Source organism: Melitaea cinxia, chromosome 26 (assembly GCF_905220565.1).
Source record: "Melitaea cinxia chromosome 26, ilMelCinx1.1, whole genome shotgun sequence".
Lineage (NCBI taxonomy): Eukaryota > Metazoa > Arthropoda > Insecta > Lepidoptera > Nymphalidae > Melitaea > Melitaea cinxia.
This window is the reverse complement of record NC_059419.1, coordinates 7,210,544-7,232,456: the sequence shown is the minus strand read 5'-3', so window position 1 is coordinate 7,232,456 and position 21,913 is coordinate 7,210,544. Positions and strand designations below refer to the sequence as shown.

At 35.3% G+C, this 21,913-nt stretch overlaps 2 protein-coding genes across 2 annotated transcripts in view; one reads left to right on the top strand and one right to left on the bottom strand.

The window, feature by feature from the left end:
• Positions 1–13,418, top strand: part of LOC123666493 (protein pangolin, isoforms A/H/I/S) — a 133,106-nt gene extending 119,688 nt beyond the window's left edge. The window contains exons 8-11 of the mRNA XM_045600580.1: positions 7,682–7,886; positions 8,416–8,581; positions 10,814–10,883; positions 13,058–13,418. Of these exons, the coding sequence (XP_045456536.1) occupies positions 7,682–7,886; positions 8,416–8,581; positions 10,814–10,883; positions 13,058–13,418 (802 nt within the window). The remainder of the gene's footprint in view (positions 1–7,681; positions 7,887–8,415; positions 8,582–10,813; positions 10,884–13,057) is intronic.
• Positions 13,419–20,887: 7,469 nt separating this feature from the next.
• LOC123666445 (dihydropyrimidinase) overlaps positions 20,888–21,913 on the bottom strand; it is a 62,525-nt gene continuing 61,499 nt past the window's right edge. Inside the window, exon 14 of the mRNA XM_045600537.1 lies at positions 20,888–21,687. Within this exon, the coding sequence (XP_045456493.1) occupies positions 21,608–21,687 (80 nt within the window). The 3' untranslated portion in view covers positions 20,888–21,607. The remainder of the gene's footprint in view (positions 21,688–21,913) is intronic.

The following is a 21,913-nucleotide window of genomic DNA, read 5'->3' as shown; positions in this document are numbered from 1 at the left end:
TTATCAGCTCTATTACACGGCTAACCCCTGTCGATCGCCGATAAGCAACAGATGTACTCGCTTCATAGCTAATTGTTTTAAATCTTTCGCTATCAAACACGTCACTGTCGTTTACGAATAACATGAAATGTATACTGAGAAATGTAATGCGAGATCGTAAAATTATTAAGAGTTTGAAATCTTGTATGACTAGATCTTAAAAGATATAACTGATTCAACAGACGCTGTCTTACAAATTGTCAAAAGCGTCATTTTAACAATGATCGTTTTCTGAAGCATTGAAATTTTTTGCGCGTTTTTATTAATTGTTCATTCGATAAAAACTTTACTACAAAATATTACTTAAAAACTAGAAATAAAAGAACGAATCGCTCCGATCGTTTTCAAGTTTGACGCTTAGCAACACATTACACATACATTACATACATACATAGTACATTTAGCGTTTCTTTTTTATTATATCACTACATAGTATACTATGAAAAGTCGCTTCCCGTTGTCTGTATGCTTAGATCTACTACGCAACGGATTTTGATGCGGTTTTCTTTAGTAAATAGAGATTGTGATTCCAGAGGAAGGTTTATATGTATAATACATACACATAATACAGTAGAGGAACGCAGATAGTTTTAGAGGTTTCTAATGTGATGTCGTGAATAAACATTTTTTGCGCTTACATTGCAAATATTAATTTTATATTTAGTATCAGCATTTCACCCGTGCGAAGCCGAGGCGGGTCGCTAGTGGTAGATACATAAAAATTTTATTTTTGTTTGTGTATTTGTCCTGATACACATCAAAAACTACTCGTAACATACACAATCAAATACGATTCTCATTTTTATCAATTTAGAAGTCCGAATTAATATTTGAAATAGCCTTTGTCTTTATAATACTTCTAAATATGAAGTTATTACTCTGTAGTGATATCTTAAGGAAGTCGTTTTATATGCATATTATAATATAAGCAGGCAAAGTAGCCCGTATCACCTGTAGTAGATAATAGAAAGATGACTTTTAGATTTGTTTTCTACTGCTCTGTAAACACGTGGTGAATCTCGTTATGACGTCAACCGTTTTTTGCTCGTTACTGTGTCATAGAAAATTAGAACCCAATATGATGTGTAAATTTGTGCGATAGACGAGTTCTATCAATATAGAAACAAGGCTCTTAACAGGACTACATGACCCTGTTAGTTTTGTCGAAATTACCACCCGGTGTCTGATTTTACTGACTAGTGATAGAACTTTCACATAAAGTTCATACGAGTTGAATTACAAATCTCATTTCCCTGTCTTTTGTCTTTTTTTTTTCTTTTGTAAATAGATACCTACTGGTTGTTAGTGATTGTCACGTGAGTTTTAGTATCTATTATATTCATAAATTTTACATAAACATTGTGACTATTATATATTTTTCATTCACTTTACTTCAATTGATTACAAAAATAGCCAAATCATTTCATTTATTCCGCCGTGCAGTTATACGTCAAACGTTCTGACAAATATTGACACTGTACGGGCAACACCGCAAGTTTTCGACATGTATAGTGGCACGATAAGTTTTAACTCGTTTAACTTACATACGTTAGAGATGTCATCGTTGTGATAGATTAGAAACAGTAAAATATTCAGATGCTCTACTTCTTATACGGATAAAAAACGTTAGGTGTTTAGGTTTACAGGTTTAGCCTGCATTGACAAATAAATGTTAATTTTTATTAGTTTTAAGTTAGTCGTTCATTTACTGCTCCTGACGTTGCAGACGTCCATAGGTACGAGTATAAACCGTAACCCCTTTACCATCAGGCGATTCGTAAGCTTGTTTGCCATATTATGGTATACAAAAAAAAAATTGCAATCTTTGCTTTAAAATTGAACGAGAACAACAAAGTAAGAATACGAAATGTAATACTCTACCGCAGTTTTAAAATAACATTCGATTTTTAAAATCAAAGCAATCAACAAGTCGAGAGCACGGAATTGTAATCTTACACCTTTCCGCGCGTCACACTCATCGTTTAATACATGCCACATCCGTCAAAAACATATAATTACGAGGTCTCAGCGTGTTGCCACTGCGAGCGAGAGAGAACCGCTTGAATGTCTGAAACAAATATATTGTGTTTGCGATAATCTGTATAGCATGGCTAAGCTGTATGCATGAATGCTGCTAAGTGGTGTGGTGGCCTTTCGTTGCGCCAACAAAGCAAATGGTGACAACTAAGTCGATTTTAAATTATTTTTATGAGTAACAGTTAAGTTTCGTATCGGTTCTTCTCAATAGTATCGATGGTAGCTTTACGTTAACATAAATAAGACGTTATTTTATTTGTTATTGTCATTAGAGACCACATTAAAGCTACTTGGGTTAGGTATTTTGTTTTTTAAACTCCCTCCATTACCCGCCATATACGGACCTCCTCGAATTTAAAAATACATAAATTATTCTCTTTTGGGCACATCCGTAACAACCTCGATAGTAAAATTTTAACATTTCCATAATTTTACAACACTAACATATTTATGATAATTTATGGTTTCGCTTTTATTCATTCGTATTTCGATGTCATTATAATTTTTGTAAGTCTTAAATCAAAATGTATAAAGAATTATTAAAATGCGTCCAAATGGATATTTCAGTTCTCTCCATAAATAATCTCGTCTGACAACTTGAGATTGAGCACTAAAAATTCTAGTTAGCATTTCGAAATTGAAGTAAAAATAAGCCGTAATTATACATAAAAGCTAGACCACAACGCGAAGCAAGGTATTCTAAAGACTGTTGAAACTCGCTCAGCGTGTGTAACCGCTAGCACTCGTACGTGCGTCCAATACATAAAAGTCCAGGTACAATCATGTAAGTAAGCTGCTGGCGGAGAAATTTAATTAAGATGATATATGAGACGCCCTCGGCCAACGGGCTACTTTTGTACAATCCTCAAGACAAGATCTTACGATACGAATTTTATGACACCCGCCGCTCATAAAACAAGTGCCGTACATGTGACGCGTGACCGTTACTTTAAATATTATCGTATAATTTAAATAATTATTATATCACACACTTTTTTTTTGTTTTTATTTTATGTCGTAAAAGCTTAGTAAGTCAGTACCAATGGAATTAATTGAATTCTTAAAAAAATCGAAAATAAATTAAAAATTAAAAAAATTAAAAAAGTTTGTTGAAAAAATGTGTTAAATTAATTTTTTTTTAAAATAAAACCGTATTTCCCTCGAATCTTGGCTCGGGTAGTTTTTAAAGCCGGTTCATTCGTGTGTAACAAATTCTCGTCGACGGCACACACTACACAATAATTACAGCACGCCACTGAATACCTCGTTTGGAACGTACGACCATTGTGTTTCTCTTTTTACTTCGCTCCAGAGTTCCTTGAATGCGAGTCTAAAACGAAGCTACTTAGCTCTGCACGCACTAAATAGCCTTGCACGTGTATGGTTTGCTTTAAAAACCGTTTTCTCGTATTGAGGTTTGTTTTTTTTTAAATGTAATTCACTTAGCGTCTTATAAAGACTTTTTGTCAACCTTTAATACGTGAGAATTACCGCTGTAGGGATTTGTTTTATATATAATTTATTAATTAACAATAAAGTTTGTCTATCAAAAAAAAAAATATATAAATAATAACTATAAACACTTACCCAAAAGAATATACGTATATAACTGTTACATCTTAGAAAGTGTAGTAATCTTGAAAATTTTAAATGTACTTCATAGTAGTTGAAATTGCTTTGAGCATACTGTAGTGATGACAAGAGATATTTATACAATAATGGACGTCCCTAACAAATTTACTCGCGGTGACATTTATGGCTACTGTTCCACTGTTTCGAGTTTAATACGATGTTTTATAGCCTATGTTGTTAATGTGGATAATTCAGGTTTCTATTGCTTGAGTGTGAATGTAAGTATTAAATATTTGACACGTACGGAAAAATTGAATAGGGATATCAGTTGCCTGTTACCTTGAACACGGGTGTTAAATAGCCAAAGGAATTAAAGACTGTGTGTGTATCTAAACGTATTTGTTTAATGCTGAAAAAGTTTTTTTTTCAGTACATTCTCAGTTTCCGAATTATTAAAAAACCTAATCGAGTCTCTTAATGGTATCAATAGTTTTAATTTAGATGTTTATCCTGAACCTTTATAACATATCTTAATCGTTGATGTCATACAATAAAAAAATCCAGTCAATAACAGCCCAAGAATCCAATATAACAAAGATTCCCCCACCATTTTTTAACTCACAAAGGAAGTTATACGTACGTGTCGTTTTCTCCTAACTAATTTCCCGATTTAACTTGATATCGAACTATAGCGTATATCCCAGCTTCGTCTATTTCAGTGTGAACGTCGCAGGAAGTCGTTATTCAGGATTCCACACGATTATTAATATTGTCAGCGATCAGAATAAATCGCCTGGGTGGACGGTTACGTTTTTGTCCTGAAAGCTTTTCTTTTTATGGTGTCATTTTAATTGGATATGGGATGAGTCGGTGTTAACATTTTCATTATTTATGCTTAGTACTTTAGTATTCGAGGATGGAAATAGTAGAGTTTCCTTTTTACAATACTTAAATATATATAAATATATGTTTTATATTACGTTTTAGCCCGTAATATCCCAGTGCTGGGCATGGGACTTTTTCCACATGTAGAAGGGTCAGAGCTCAATGCACTACTCTGGTCAAATGTGGGTTGGCGGATATATTCCATACTATGAGTAACGATCGCTATCAGGTGTACATAATAACAACCGGGACCGACAGCTTAACATGCTCTCCGAGGCAATGGTGGGGAGACCCACAAGGACTGCACAAACATCCAGACCATTTCAAACATCTGTATGGCCAATACAAATGTTTGTCATGTCCGGGGATCGAACCCGCAGCCGCCAGCGTAACAGCCACAAAGCAGTGCTGTGACCGTTGCGCCAACGTGTCACTTTACTTTTTATATACTTCTCGTATATGATATAATTTATTAGGTCATAATAAATCATGTATACTGTAAGTACATACGTGTTAGGTACGTTTATTTGCTTGCTCGCTTTTCCCAGCATTTTATTTTCTAAATTACTGTCCATAAAAGTTGTCTGAAGAAGATCGTCATAAGCGATAAGGAGTCGCCTTTGCATACTTATATGTGGTACGTTTTTATTGTTTCTGAATTGATTTTTTTTATATGTGCAATAAAGTTTTTTCAATAAATCTTATGTACATATGGCGCTGATTTTCTCCCAAATGGCCTAACTAAATTATATAAAATCTGACACCTTTGTACTAATGAAGTAGTAAAGGGTTCAGTTGTTTGTTTGTCCACTGACCTACATTGTAGGCTCAAATTTAGGATTCTTTTAGAGCAGGACAACAGATACAGCAGTAATATAATGTAGTGACCAATTGGCATAGTTATGAGTTTGTGACAGCCAGTTGAGCCAGTGGCTGTTTCTCTAGCGTTTAAGGATTCAATACCTACTTGCTCATAATATTTTAATACGTCATACAGATGTATGCCATGGTCTGTGTTAGTGTTTGACTTACGTGTATTTCCGGACCACCGACTCAGGGGGCTAGTTTGGGGCGTTTATTATTAACTCGTACCTAACTATAATTTTATGAGCAGATATGGTCGGCTACTTTTTATGTCCAATGCTGAAACAATTTCTTTTCAATATAAATTGAACAGAATTTGTATGAAAACAAGTACATAATCTGTGATACCCAATTTTAATAATGGATTTCCAAAATGAATTCGATAAATTCACGATAACTAATAAAAATTTATAATGCATATGAATAAAAGTTAAAAAAATCAATAATAGATTCCACATGTTGGCCGGTGTCATTGCATGCGTACGCGCACCGGAAACACCGTCTATTTCCAACCGGACGCGCGCTTGTTTATTGTATGTCTGTCTGTGTCGTTAACACCTATACTCGCATTAAGATGTACATTGATATAAGATAAGTATGATGTATCGTGGACTGATTAATTGTGACGTCCAGGTGTAAACTAGGCGCTTAATTTTTTAACATTTCATGTGCTTTTGATAAATGTTTTAAATGTTTATACTATCATAGAATATAATTATATATCGTATCGTATCACGACATAATATATATCGTATTTTACTCTTTTTTTATTTATTTATGCATTTTCTATAAATATTAAGAGATTTGTGTGCAAGTGTGTATCAACTTTCGACATTAAGTTTTCATTTTTATGTTTGGGTTGTCGGGAAGAAATGGCTTATTAGCCGTAAGTCCACCCATTGTACTTCATAATATTTTACTATATTTAAACTTTAGTATTTTTGGTGTATAATAAATTATAAAAAACATAACCCTTCCTTGGCAGTCGGGTAATAAGTAAATAATAATAATAAATGGTGGACATTAAAAAAGTAATCGACACTCGCTATAGTTTATAGTAATTATGGTTAACAATTTGTTTTCTTTTTTTTTAATTTCTTTTTTATTACTTTACTGTATGAATCTATATTTCAAACTAGTTTTTTTGTTAATCTTCTATACGAGCGAGCTAGCGAGCATTCTGCGATTCTTTTAACGCAATAGAAATCTAAATGCAGGTGAATCCATCGTAATAATTTAATAATATGTTTAAGGTATAAAAAGTGATATTTTAGTTATTTGTAAATGATGTTACTACACATATTAAAAATTTGTTTTTTTTTTGTACCAAAATAAATATAAATATGTATATCGTTATTTATAGACCCCTTGGTCGTACATTATGACACAGCGGGATCATATATAAATATCACCATTAAATACCCGTTAGACACCAGTCTAATTGACAGAACGATTTGGAAGCGATGCCCGATGTATACGACTTCATATCCTGCTGTGTCACATTTATACAAACATTATAATATAATTTGAATATTCATTGCTAAATAAGTAAACACACGTCATAAAGATTTAAAGTAGTCTCTAGTATTATAATGTGTCACAATGGCAGAATGTTTTCGTATCAATGACATCACAATGAACTGCCGACAGTTTTGTTAACATGATGGTTTAATGTAGTCTATCTGCGTTAAGAAAATAGTGACTCATCGTTGTCGTTAGATTACGCATCAGCCTGTAATATCCCACTACTGGGCATAGGCCTCTTTATCCATGTAGGAGAAGGATCAGAGCTTAATCCACCACGCTGCTCCATTGCGGGTTGGCGGATATATTCCTGCTATGAGTAACGATCGCCATCAGGTGTACATGTTAACAACCGGGACCGACGGCTTAACGTGCTCTCCGAGGCACGGTGGGAGATCCACAAGGACTGCACAAACACCCAGACCACGGCAAACACCTGTATGGCCAATACAAATGTTTGTCATGTGCGGGGATCGAACCCGCAACTGCCAGCGCAACAGGCACAATCCATAGCTGTGACCGTTGCGCCAACGCGGCGGCGTCGCGGCGGTCGTTAGATTCAACCATGCCATAACAACGCGTTGGCGCAGCGGTCACAGCACAGGCCGTGGCGCTGGCGGTCGCAGGATCGATCCCCGCTTACGACAAATACCAGAAGCCTTCCGTTGTCGACCCTACCCCCGACCCTCTCCATGAGCTCTGGCCCCTTTGCTCAACACAGCAACACAACGCTTAAGTCTTCCATAAATCATAATTCCAGGTCACAAGAGAAGGGCTCGAGTAGCAGCAGTGCTGACAAGCAGGCGGAGAGCTCAGGCAGTAACAACAAGGAGCAAAATAAGAAACCTCACATCAAGAAACCACTGAACGCCTTCATGCTCTACATGAAAGAGATGAGGGCGAAGGTGGTCGCCGAGTGTACGCTCAAGGAGTCCGCAGCCATCAACCAGATACTGGGAAGACGGGTGAGTAGTGTCATTAGCTGCTTCTCGATGTTCTATTTTAATTATTTCATAACGAAACTATTAATTTTTCAATAAAGTTATTGAATCGATTTTCGAGCAATACCATTTTTAACTGATTTTAGATCTCCAAGTCTTGATTATTAAACAGTTTTGTATACGATGTATTCGTTTACATTTTCTAGAAATATGTACAGTTGTTTTTTGTTTTGACGATGTGCTCATTGTTAATCTTGTTAGGAAAACGATCCGTGACGAGAGTAAAGACAAACTCGCGGCGCATTCTGACAATGAATCGTGTCCGTATCTGACATCTGCGCTCGGTGTATCGAATAACAAGTACCACCGGCCCGGCCGGCTACCGAGAAGACAGCCGTTACACTTCTCGGAACGCGATCTCGTTCCTAACAAGAGTAGCAACCGATGCTCCACGCACTGTGGCCGCGCGCCCGACCGGCCATCAGACCGACGACGGCCGCGGTCGCCGATGGCCCCGTCGTGTTCGTAATCCAATATACTCATAAATACGCAGTGGCATTCGTTGAGTCGCGAGGAGCAGGCAAAATACTATGAGAAAGCGAGACAAGAGCGACAGCTCCATATGCAGCTGTATCCAGGGTGGAGCGCGCGGGACAACTACGGTTACGGTTCCAAAAAGAAAAAGCGGAAAAAGGACCGCGGTCCCGCAGAGTTGGGAGGTATTGGACCCTAGGCCGAGACCCGACACGAGGGGATGGACTGTCACGTCGACGCTTCTTGTACACTCGCTTCGCCCCCTCCCCTACCCTCCGACCTCCTCTGTCCGCCCGCACCCCCACTAACCTCCGAGACTTGCTTGCGCCGTCCAGGGCTCCTAACACGAACTAACCGGCTTGATCCCGCCGACGAGCACCCGTGCCCGTGACCCTGTATGTGAGTGTGCGTGTGCGTGTTACTCCAGTGTGTTAGTGCGGCGGCCGGTGGTGCCTGTGCTAGAAAAGCGGCTGGAACCGTCGCCCGCGAGGCGAGCGGCGCCGGGCGCGCCCGCCCCCCGCGTCGCCCGCCTCCTGCGTGTTCTGTGTACTGTAGTCGTCGAGTGACCGTGTACTCGTGTAATAACCCTACACTCCCGTTCTCCGATCGGAAAATATATTGGTTTGATCTATGTCTAGACGAGGCGCGACGATACCGACCGCAGAATAGGTTCTGTGAGGAACACCACAATTGGCCATTTTCATTTTTTGGGGCGTAGGTTCAAAATTTGTCGAGGGGAACGCTCACTGCGGGCTGTTTTTCTAGCACTAACGCTAGGGCGCGATCGCGAACCACCGTCGAAGTGCATTTCTCTTTTCTTTCCATATTGCGGCGTGTTCGGTACAGTGGCATGCGCTCGGCCGCGAGGAACAAGCCAAGTATTACGAGTTGGCGCGGCGAGAACGCCAGCTGCACATGCAGCTCTATCCCGATTGGTCGTCTAGGGCTAATACGCAAAGGGGCAAGAAGAGGAAACGAAAACAGGAGACAACCGATGGAGGTACTGCCTTGCAACGACCGCTGCCTATTCCGCACTCCGTCTCCCGTCTGATATTCCCGTGACCGATACAATACGAATATAAAAACAAAAATCAATTACGGTTTCCTCAATTCCACACATGGTCAGCGACAAACGTCTCGATGAGCATCGCTCGCTTCGGCTCATTTAAAAATGAGGTCAATTAATAAAGGATTAGCTAGAGACGTCCGTCGCTCTCCTCCGGCCCCCGCCCGGAATCCCGTTCTCAAGACCCCGTCCCTACCCGATTCCCCTCATTGCTCACACTCCTATCTACGAGTTCAATTGCTTTGAACTCCAACCGTACCGACCGACCGAGCGACGTAGAAATATTGCCGAATGTCTTTGGTTGAAGGGGTACAGGTTGTAGACATATATGAGTATTTTTATTTAATATTTATCGCATTTATTTATTATTTTTTGTTTATTACAACGCTATTTATTGCGAAATACCCTGATGTAAGTGGCACTCCTTCGAAGGTTGTCCCGGTTTTTGGCTTTCCGTCCTGCTCCGAAGTGCCGCCTACGTGTTCGGGGAGCGTGCATGTTTTATTGAACAGTCAATATTTGAATACTAGAGTAATTGCTTTGCAGGGACTGTACATACATGTGCTCAGTGTAAAGGCTGGGACAGCCTTCTCCATACGTTGCGAGTATGCGAAGGAGTTGTGAGTAACCAGTATGCATGAAGACGTCCTGCTATACAGTGCTATAGAGTATACAAAGCGAACGGTTGAGGCACTCGCCTGATATCGAAGGGGACGTGGCCCAGGACTCGACTAGACTTATCATTTCAATAAAAAGCTGCCGATGCTTCCGTTTTATTTATAATGATACTGGCCAAATGAACATAAATATTTATTTTGATTCCGGAGAACCTATTCTGCTTGAATTTGCTTATGAGCGTCATGTTTATTTGTGATTGTTTTTATTTCGACTAGCAATAGCGTAGTTAGAGGTTTATTTTGTCGAAGTTTATGTGAGTAGAGCTCTATTATTTAAACCAATGTTTTTTCCAGTTATTTTCATTTTTTCCGTTCCTATCCCCGCATGTTTACTAACATGTTTAACGGTGTCGGTGCATGTTGCTTTGTAGTCTAGACTTTAGCATAATTATTTTATTTTTAACGCTTATTTTTTGGTAAATTTATTTATGCAGTCCATGGCGTCATACTCGTACCCAATTCTATTAATTTAATTTTTACTAAATTTTTATATGACGTCATTTAATATTTAAAAATTAACTATCTTTACTTAGAATCTTAATTTGCATTAGAAATTAAATATTTAATTTGCCTTAAAGTTTCGCAATAATCATCACAATAAGTCTTTGAAGTTTTTGTTTTATTTTACACTAACATACGAGAATAAAGCCTAATGGAATATTTAAAAATTTCAGGAAATAATTTGAAAAAATGTCGAGCGAGGTATGGTCTCGACCAACAGAACCAATGGTGCAAACCTTGCAGGTGGGTCTTTTAACGGACTTTTTTCCTTTTATTTGTTTTCGCTTTTCCAAAAATATAATAATGAACCAGTAAACTGATGGCATTTGAAGTGCTCGATGGTCATTATTTTAAATGTTATATTGTTTCTATGTGGAAAGACTTGGCTTATCTTAATGTCTTTGTTTTACGGAAAGTCCAAGAAGAGCCTAGTCGTAACATACGTTTTATTTTAATTAGTTTCTTATAAAACTCGACAGATATCTATTGTAGATGTTGTGTTTTATGTTTGGATACGATCGTATCCAACGTCCTGTTACGCTGTGCTCTTTTTCTATTACCTGTAGAATAAGGGCATACGTCAAAAGCGAAGCAGTGAAACGAAATGTTCAGAAAATGTGTCTTTTCACAAAGAAATAAAAAGTTTGACGTAGAATCACACGGAATAGATTTTTTTGAAAGTAGACAAAGTGTGAAGTCGTAGTGAAAATATAGGCATTAGAAGAATAGTTCCGACAGACCTGTGAACAGAGAGAGGGCAATCATTTGTCGAAGAAAGCTTTCAAAAAAATCTTGACACATTTTCTGAATGACGCTCGCTTTTTTGGAATAATATTGTTAATAGTCGTACTATAAGATATCCGTGAAGACGTTTATACTTATCGAAATGTTTTTTCCACTCATGATTGCCGCTTCTCACGGATCGATGCTGGATTCCGCTGGCACTATTGGTGACTATTTCCGTTTCGTCGCTCTTGCGCTATCTCTTTAAATTGACCAAACGCTACTTGATTCTTGATATATCCACTACTTTCCTCTTATCTTTCAATTATCTTGCATTGGTTCATCCCTTCTAAATACTACTTACGAAATTATTAATATTAATGTCCCTCCAATTAATAACGTCCCAATTTTTCAAATATTTCTGCACAATCACCAAATTCCTAAAATATTTTATTGTATAACCTTTGTCCACCCACTAATTAGTCCGGAATCAAGTAGCGTCATGGTATCTGGGGGGTTAGGGCTCATCCGGCCAGAACCAGCGACGCCCTTGCCGGCAGCCAGCCTGGTCGGGAGCCCTCCCCAAGAGCCCACGTATGTGAACCTCTAGTGCCGGCCCGCCGCCGCCGGAAGACACACGGTCAGTTTCTAGACGAGACTTAGGCATTTGTGTTACGAGTGATTAGATTATACGCCGATCATATCATATATCGTAAATACAAAAAAAATTATAATACTAGAAACTGCATTAGTCATGACATCGTTTTGACCTCTCGATGATACTTAATACTAAAAGTAAATTTTTCAATAAATGTGCAACTATTTCAATTGAAATTAACGTTTTTGTGATTTAATGTTTGATTTATTATACGCAGGATTTTGATGAATTTAGTTTTTTTGTGACTTTCTAAAAATTTTAAGATTTTAGGTATGATCAGCGTATGTTTTGTATAGTGAGCCTGAAGCATGGAGTTCATTAATTGTGTTTGTATCTTATTGTTTGTAGAAAATAGCAGTCTTCAGAATGCCATATAATGGCCATACTTAATTATAAAGTTTGTTGATGCCAATGTCTCAAAAGCAGAAATGATGCAATATTTTGTACCTAACAAAAGTTTGCTCAAAAATTTCTGCTCTGAATGTCGTAAGCTTTGAGGATTTCGACTCTTCAGTAGTATTTTTTTGTTTGATGTCTTAGATATCTGATGTATTGTTTTTTTTTTTTTTTTGTTTAGTTATTAAACCGTTTGATAACGAAGCATGAGTGATTCGATGGACTTCTACGATCATTGCCGCTTAACTTACAAGCATGTCTTTTGTTTTAATTTTAACATTTTTGTTGTTATATTGTTTAATTTTCGTTTTAGGTTTAGCTTTAGTTGTTTATCGTTCGTTTTTATTCTTTATTAGGATGTACTGAGATTTTATTTATAACATTACTTATACCCTATTTAATTAGAAATATAGTTTCGAAAGGAAACGTAGCATTTGTTAAACCAAATTTAATTTTTATAATGTACATTATTGTTTTTGTACCTTAAAATAGTCTTCCTTCTCCGACATGGAGAAAGAGGCCTATGCCCAGCAGTGGGATACATTGCAGGCTGATTCGTAACCTTAAAATATACTAATGCTACTTTTCCTAATCGACTATATTCTGGACATTGTCTGAAGGTGTGTGTATGACTTTACAGGCGGAAGAAGAAGTGCGTGCGATACATGGAAGCTCTGGCCGCCGCCGCAGGGAGCATGCCACTTCCGATGGTGACCCCCAAGTCCCCCTACTCTGAGGAGGACGTGAAGTTAGAAGAACTCTCAGACGCGTCTAGCGACGAAGCCGACACCCCCCTCAACTCGGCTTCAAGCCCCGGGGGCCTCAGTGCTCTCTCCTCCCTAGCGTCCCCCGCTTCTGACCCTCCTCCACCCCCACGTAACCCCGTCGGCACTAACCCCCGGGACGCGAACAATCCCCTATCTGTCGGTCAGCTCACTTCCCAATCGTGGCCCCGAGCGGCTCAGTCGAGGCCAGGCCACGAAGTGATATCGGTCTCATAGTGACGGTGGAACACGTCCGGTGCCCGCCGATGCACGGACGCGACCGAACGCGGACCAGCCCGAACACGCTTATTTACGATTTTCAAATTTCGAACCTCGTACTGCATTACGGTTTTAAATTTTGACACAAACAATTCGAAGGTAGCTAAATATGTGATCCATTACAAGTCTTCGATTCGAAGGGAGCTAGAGTTGTGATCCAGTGTTTGAATGCGATGAAGTTTTCGAAATGGACTATTTGTGTGAAATAGCCATGCTTCGGTTAAAGTAGCGACATCTGTTGTCGTTTTCGGTACAGTGGTAGCGCCATCTAGCGGGCTGGTTCAGAGGCAGGTCGTGTTGGTTGTGATAAATACAAGGTACCATTGAAACTTTTATGAACTGTTTCAGAATTATTGCTGAGGTTTTATCGGGTGCTAATAGACACGGGTTTCGTGATTTTCGGGAATATCGTCTTTATGATTTGTTTCGTTTTTTAGATTAATCGCATAAGAACCAAAATATTTACTTCACGACAAAACTTAGGGCGCTATACAGTGCTCATTATGACTTTAGTACTACCACATAGAATAATTTACGACGAAAATTAGAAACATTACTTATGTTTTTGAGAAATGAATCTTTTTTCATATAAGGTATGAAAAAAATATGAGGAGTAAAATCTATTGAACGAATGACCTCTTTAAGTTTTTTCAATGCCATCTATCGGATATCGGAGATGGCGTTACAAATGTTTTTAATAACGCCAAACACTTCGATAGATGGCGTTATTTGATTCGTTTATTTACCATTTGATATGGTATTAATTTTTATCTTAGTTAGCCTTTTTTGTTCCTATTTAGACAGTCGATCTGAAGAAGTAAAACTCCAGTAGTGTGTCGTAGTTGACACGTACTGTTTTTTTATCTGCCTGTAGTATTGTGCTCGGCGACAGTTACGCGGGGGTCACAAATGAAAATAGTTTTGTTACTACTAGTATAAAAACAAAAATTGATAAAATGTAAAAGTATTTAATCCTCAAATAATTTATAAAAAAAGTGCGTGCGCACAAAGTACACATGTCAGAAGTGAAACTTCTTTGGCAAACTAATTTTTAAGTCCCGTTTAGATTTATACAAATCTAAAGCTGTAGATTTCCGTTCCAGAGCCATCGACAATAACGTTGCCGTTTCATCAAAACGTTGCCGTTTTATCTGTAAAAATCTAACCCTCGCGCGTGCGCAAAGAAGTTTCACTTCAAATATAAATATAGTATTTCAATCAATCAATCAATCAATCATTACAGCCTATACAGTCCACTGCTGGATATAGGCCTCCACAAGTTTACGCCAAAAATAACGTACACTCATGTGTGTTGCCCATAGTCACCACGCTGGGCAGGCGGGTTGGTGACCGCACGGCTAGCTTTGTCGCACCGAAAACGCTTAAAATATAGTACTTATAACAATAAAATTTTGAAGTTAAGTTGAAAGTTTACGCTTTATATTCGTCCTGTCATAACTGTACACAGAACCCATAAGTAAGCAATAGTCGACCTCTAATTATGCTGGCACAAATATATTTATTTATTTATTAATACTTTGTTGCACAATACATAAAGAATTCTACAAAAGGCGGGCTTAATGCTAAAAGCATTCTCTACCAGCCAACCTTAGGACTTACAAGAGCAGACGTTTGTAGGTGTGGAAAATTGTGTTTACATTACTGCACTTTCTTAGCCTGCTATATGACATTAGTTCTCACTATCACAGGTTGGCTGGAAGAGATCTCTTTTAGAGATAAGTCCACCGTTGCTAACCAAATTTGTATATTAATATCTGTACAAAAATTTTAAGTGCAATAAAGAATATATAAAAAAAAAATTGAGTATCAGTAAAATTCAAATTAAGAAGAAAAAAAGGAGGAATAATAAGGTAACGTTAGTGGCAATCGTTACCTTAAATACACGAGCAAATAATTCATATATGTATGTACCATACAAATATATAAATAAATAATAAATACATAAACAGACACAAACTTGCATACAAACATATTCACTAACCGTCGTAAATTTTAGAATAGTTTGCATGATTTTTTTCAACAAACGTACAGTGTCCTAAAGTTTTGTCGCGAACTATATTCAATACGTAAAAAGTATCAAGTGATTTGTATTTTAAATGGCCTAACGCATTTACAGTTACCGAAAAATGTGCGATATTTCCGTCAGTCAAACTGTTCTGTGAGAAAATATGTATATTCAAGTATATATAAGATTTGAGTAACATAGCGGTACTTATATTCAAGAAATTTCTTGTGCTCTACACGTTTGAAATTTAATTGTTTGTAGGCAAAAACGTACCGTTTTTTGAATATGGGAACCGGGAATAACTTCCCGATACAGTCAATGTTGATCTCAAAATGACAACAAGTCTTCTTGTACACGCTTCGCCCGAATAAATCTAATGTCTATGACTAGTTACAATATTTCGTGCCATTGAACAAATCGTTTCCGAATAACTTTAGACTCGCTTATTGTATTTGGTTACATTTTCTTCCTGGAAAATTTGTCTGTTAATGTTTTGGATGCCGTTTGAATATACAATGACAATGGAAGACAATCCTATCGAGTCGCCTCCCGCTCTCTGTAATGGACTTATACTTATTTTCTTGACGGCTTGCACCAGATAAGGTTCCATGTAGCGTTAGAATTTGATTTTAGTTGTAAATTCCCTTCGTTGGACGCGTGTATAAAGTTAAAGTTAAGATATAACGAAGGGATACCCGTTTTTCCGTTGTGCGGAACTCATTAGACTGTCGTAGTTTAGATTAGGAACGTTGTACGAGTGGTTATCGCGAAGTGTACCGGTAACATTTCTATACTCTTAACGTGTCGTTTCACTATGAAATTTGTATGAAATCTTAAGCTTCTATAATCAAATTTTCGATTACCCTGTGTCTAGAATTAACCTGACAATAAAATTTATTTATTTATATTCTAATGTTTTCTTCATTATAGATATCGCTGTCGCTTTGTATAATATATAAAATTATTGATAAATGTTGTCGGTACACACGCCTCTGTATATGTGTAAGTACACAGTGTAAATGTATAAAGGGTAGGCTAATATAACTGTGTCATATTAGAGTTTAAGTGTATTATTCTACTTACATATACATATATATACATTATTGCTATAAAAAGATGTTTAAATGAAAAATATTAGTTGAATACTGACTCAAAATAAAAAATGTTTTCATCGTACGTATTTGGACTTCTTAAATTATTGTTTGAATGTTTTATCAGTGACGACCCCGAAGTCATATGGATATTGTAAATAAATTTATAATTCGCGAAACATTTAGAAACTCTTTTTTAATTAAAAAAAAAATTGCATTTATTATTATTATAATGATTAGTACCCTCGGAATGTTCTTGGATGGTTTGTTTTATCCAACAGTTCTTTTTGTTGTTTTATTGTTATTAATAAGAATTTTAACGTTGTTAAATGCAATTTCAAATCCTGAATCGTCGATTAATTGTGCTTTGTGATTGATATATTAACGATACTGAAATATGTTGCAAATCGACTGCTGAATTTTTTTTTTACTTATATTATTCATAAATTGTCTGACGAAAAGACTATCGATTTTACAAATCCGACAAGATATCGTGAGCTCATCAATGGCTTGATTTTGCATGAAACTCGAATTTGTGCAATACTGAAATAATATGGGTACTCTATAATTCTCTAAATATTAATAAGATTTTCCAGTAAAGCTTTGTTTTTAAGGATATTTGAATTTTTATGGAAAATGATATTTTGCGTTCTTAAGGAAGTTGCCTTATTTTTATCATTTATGATACTTTTTATTTTTGATTTTTATTTTGTATTTGTCTACTTGTAGTATGCGCATGCGTGCCAAAACCATCTTAGAACCTAAAGCAGATTGCCAGGGATATACAAACGAGCAGTAAACTTCTTTCTATATATATTTATCTGTGCCAAATTTAAATGTAAACACTGGTATATTTCAATACCGAATACCTCTGAAGGTCCTTTATGTTGATAGATTTTATAGGTTGTTTTTATTGTTAAGATGGTAAAGACAAAGCGGCTCCTGCGGAGAGTCGATTATATTTTTTTTTTTGTAGAAAATTTTGTCAAATTAGAAAACTCAGTTATTAGGTCTGGACCTATGTCTTGTGTTCAGTTGAACGAATATTATTTTAATAAACACCGTAAAAATTGTATCTTTGTCTTTATTTGTGTACCCTCCTTGATTTAGTTGTTAAGAACTAATTCCACATTGGTTTGAATTAAAAACTGAATGAGCTTAATAAAACTTGAAAAAAAAAAAGTTTTTTGTCTAGTTTTGAATATAAAAAAAAATATTGCCGTAATTTTTTTAAGTTCGTGATGATATTTTAAAAATTTACTGATTAATAACCCACTCAAAAAACATTTGCATACAAATTCTCAACTTTACGTACATGCCTGGAACTTACTAAACTTACTACATACCTTAACTTATATTCAATTAGCTCATTGCCAATGAAACAGTAAATGAGCAAAATATAGGTGTTTATTATTACCTCTTTTTTCTATTTATTGCTTTAAATAAATATTTCATTTTTTTTTGATAAATCTAAAATATTGCAAATGCGTTTACTAAGAGATGAATCAGTTCATTATTACAAACGCAATACAAATGACAGCGTATTCTTACAAATGTAACAGTACTTTGATTACGTTAGCACTCGAAGCGGAAACAATAAAAACATACATATTATTTCTTACCTTTGCCTATTTGTGTTATTTATTATATTTACTAAAGGTTACTAACAGCATAAAATAAAAATAAATCTATACATATACATATAAAATGGTACGAAAGTCAAAACTGTACATTGAATATTTTTTTAAAAGAATACTTGGGATGTGATCTGCAATCGATATCGAAGCCAAAAATATGGTTTTTAGAATTTTTGTCTGTTTGTCTGTATGTATGTCCGGGATAAACTCAAAAAGTACTGCATGGATTTACTTCAAATTTGGCACGAATATTATTAAGAAGTCGGGTCAACATATAGGCTACATATTATCACGCTATCACCTACGGGGAACGAGCAGTGAACCTTTATTTCTTCAACGCATTCTGTAACAACGCGTAATCTAACGACGCATATTTGAATGTTGCTGTTATAATGTTAATAATAACCATTCTATAAGCTAGCTTCACACTATGAATAAAGACGTTCTGTAGTATATTAAGTATCAGCATTGCACCCGTGCGAAGCCGGGGCGGGTCACTAGTATATAATAATATACACATTTTTCTTAACTAATTGTTGCTCTAATTACTAGCAAAACTGTTTCATAGAGGCATCATGTACAAATTTAAAAGCTTTGTAGTTTTATATGAATCTCTTGTAAAGCATAAGCGGACATTACTGAATCCATTACACCTTATATCCGCACCCCTTCGTTTATTTAAAATAGTAACTTATAACTCTTCTAACGCCAAGATTATCTTGAGAGGCATAATGAATCGACATTTCAAAACGTTCTTGCTTAGACACTGTTTATTTATTTTTGAAGTAAAAGTTAATTACGCACTCTTGACTTGGAGAGTAAGCTGGTGAATGCGCGAGAGCGTTGCGAAAAGTGTGACCGGGCGAGGCAAACGGAAGTTGTGAGGGAGATATAAGTGAGTGAAGATAGAAATAGTTTTTTTTTATTATTAAATAAAAAAAATATTAGGGAAATAGTTACGTTTCGTAAGTCTTACTTCACTTGTATGGTCTAAAACACACTCGTTACACACTTATTTTCATTAACTGTTAACTGCAATATGAAAAAAAAAACCAACTACAAACCCGCAGTGGACCAGCGTGACAAATTAAGCTTCAACCTTCATCGGATAAGATCTCAAGTGGAATATTTGTAGATTTTTACTGTACAAAGCAGTTCAATGTACGAAGATATATACTTACATAGAATCGTCCATTTTTCGTAATATTCCCTACGATCATAGATAAAATAAAGGTTGTTTTAATTTACACTTTACTTCGCCTATCCAGTCGTTATAATAAAATAAACGCCGTGTTCTCGTATTTAAAAATAATAAATGATTACTTAAAATGGTTGTAAAAGTTAAAAACATGTAATTATAGACGTTTTAAAATAGAAAAATACGAGGAAATGAAACAACTGTGTGTGAGATTACATTGTTTATTTGTGACAATGCAGAGTAAAGGACAGACATACAAAAATTATAAAATACTATCAAATATGATGCCGATTACAAAGATAAAAACTTTTCAAAGGTGTATAGACTAATACAAGATATTACGATCTTTGGTTACAGTTTGTATTGCTATTGTAAAAAATTTAGTTAAAATTATTGACAATAGATGGCGTGCACAAAAAAAAGTATAAAAGTATTTAGTTGAAATACGTAGTAGAGTGCTCATACATCTAGTAACCTAAAAATAATTATTTTTATAGTTATAAATAGCGTCAAATAACATTTTCAACTGGAACACATGAATAGTAATAACATTATTATAAGTACAATAAGTTTCTAGAGAGGAGAGCTAAACGTTATTAAAATTAATTGTGTTATTTGTAGGAAACAACGTAACATATACTATATCATTCAATCGAAGAATTCAATCGCAACGGAAACTATTAACTACTTTAGTAATAATTAATTAATATTAATGAACTATCGGTAGTAATATACCAATAGATAGTTTTGACACTACACGAGTTACAAAATTTAGTTTAATATTATGCTTTGGCTAGAAAATTACAAAATTGTTTTGTTTTCTACTCAGCTACAATGGTTTTATAAAGTTTAAATAACTTTTCATGATTTATATTTTCCTAATTACCCGAGTAAAATAGTAAAAACACAGTTTCAATAAAGCCCAAAGTAAAAGTCATATAAAAACTTAGTATAAAAAGTTAGTATTTTAACTTTTCACTAAAAAGTTATCTTATTTAAATCAAAGATTAATTTAAACTTTATAAAACCACACATTCGCTATTTGGTCAATAACAAGTCCAATACAAAATACCGTTTCACATCTTATATCGCTAGTAACATAAAAAATAAATTTTCACCATTATATGTAAAAATTTCGTCTCTAACTATTTCTGTCTACGAAATCAGTCTATAGATTTAGAAAACTGAATAAATAAACTCGAGTCTAGTAAATACATGCAAATATTAAGCATACCAATAATAATATTATCATATAATTTCTCATAATTTAATAAATGCCATAAAAAATTTCAAGGATGCAATTATAATACTTTTTATTAAAAGTTATACAAATAAGTAAATGAATCATAATCTTGTCAACATAATTATGTGGTATGATTAACATAAATAAATTGAAGTGAACATAATTATCAGTATTTTAATAATATATATTATAATAGATTATTAATTAAAAAATATTAAAATAAAAATTTAAATCAACTTGAATTTACTTTATTAATTTAAAATAAAGTAATTTTATGATAAATTATATGATTATAGTAGATAACAGATAACATATAAGATTGGTTCCTGAACGCTTCAAGCTCAAACATACGTATGTGCTTTGTTTGTGAAAAAATTAATATATTAACAATTATTTTTTTAAATTAATTATTAATATATCCATTCAAAAGAGGTCTTTAACAGCCGTGAGGTATTAAAAACTATTATTTCACTATTATCACTATAAATAAATAATAAATATTTATTTAGTAACTCTATAGTGATTATATTTTAGGTTATAATTATTGCTTTTGCGACATGATTCTTGCTAACGTTTTGAGAAGACACGAATAGAATTTTTAAAACCGAAGCAACAGTAGATCTGTTTTGTCTAAACTTCTGATCCCTTTTTATTTTTAATCTGTCTTCAATATGACAAATACGCAACACTGTAAAATCTAATACAGATTATAAAACAAAATGTAATCAAATTACTCACTATTATGGAGATATATAAATATACTTTATGTAATTAAATTCCCTAAATAATAAACCAATCTAACACGTTTTTCAGCATTGTTGTAACATTCATTCACACTAATAATCAATTCTATTTTTTCACAAACAAGCATCATCTAGCGCAACTGCAAAGCGATCTCCCCTGATCCGGTTGAATCCGGTTCAATCCAGTTGTGATTGCGGTCCAAACCGGTTTACCACAGGCCGGATGATTTTCCACCGGGCGGGTTTCGAACACGTACCGACGTTTTTGTATCCAACCCCTCGAGTTCCTCTGAGAATAGAAATAATTATTGTTTTTAATATAATTTTATACTGACTAAAACAGAAAAAACCTTATTTGGCTTTTAATGTACCGTCGGCCAAGAAAGTGGTGTACCAGCCTAAGGTTAAATGCCGCTTGCAGATTCATAGGTGATAAAGATTAGTTTCGCTTGCAGATCAATCTGACAACTTGTATTGCCGTCTTTATCTGATTATTGATAACGATATTATTTATA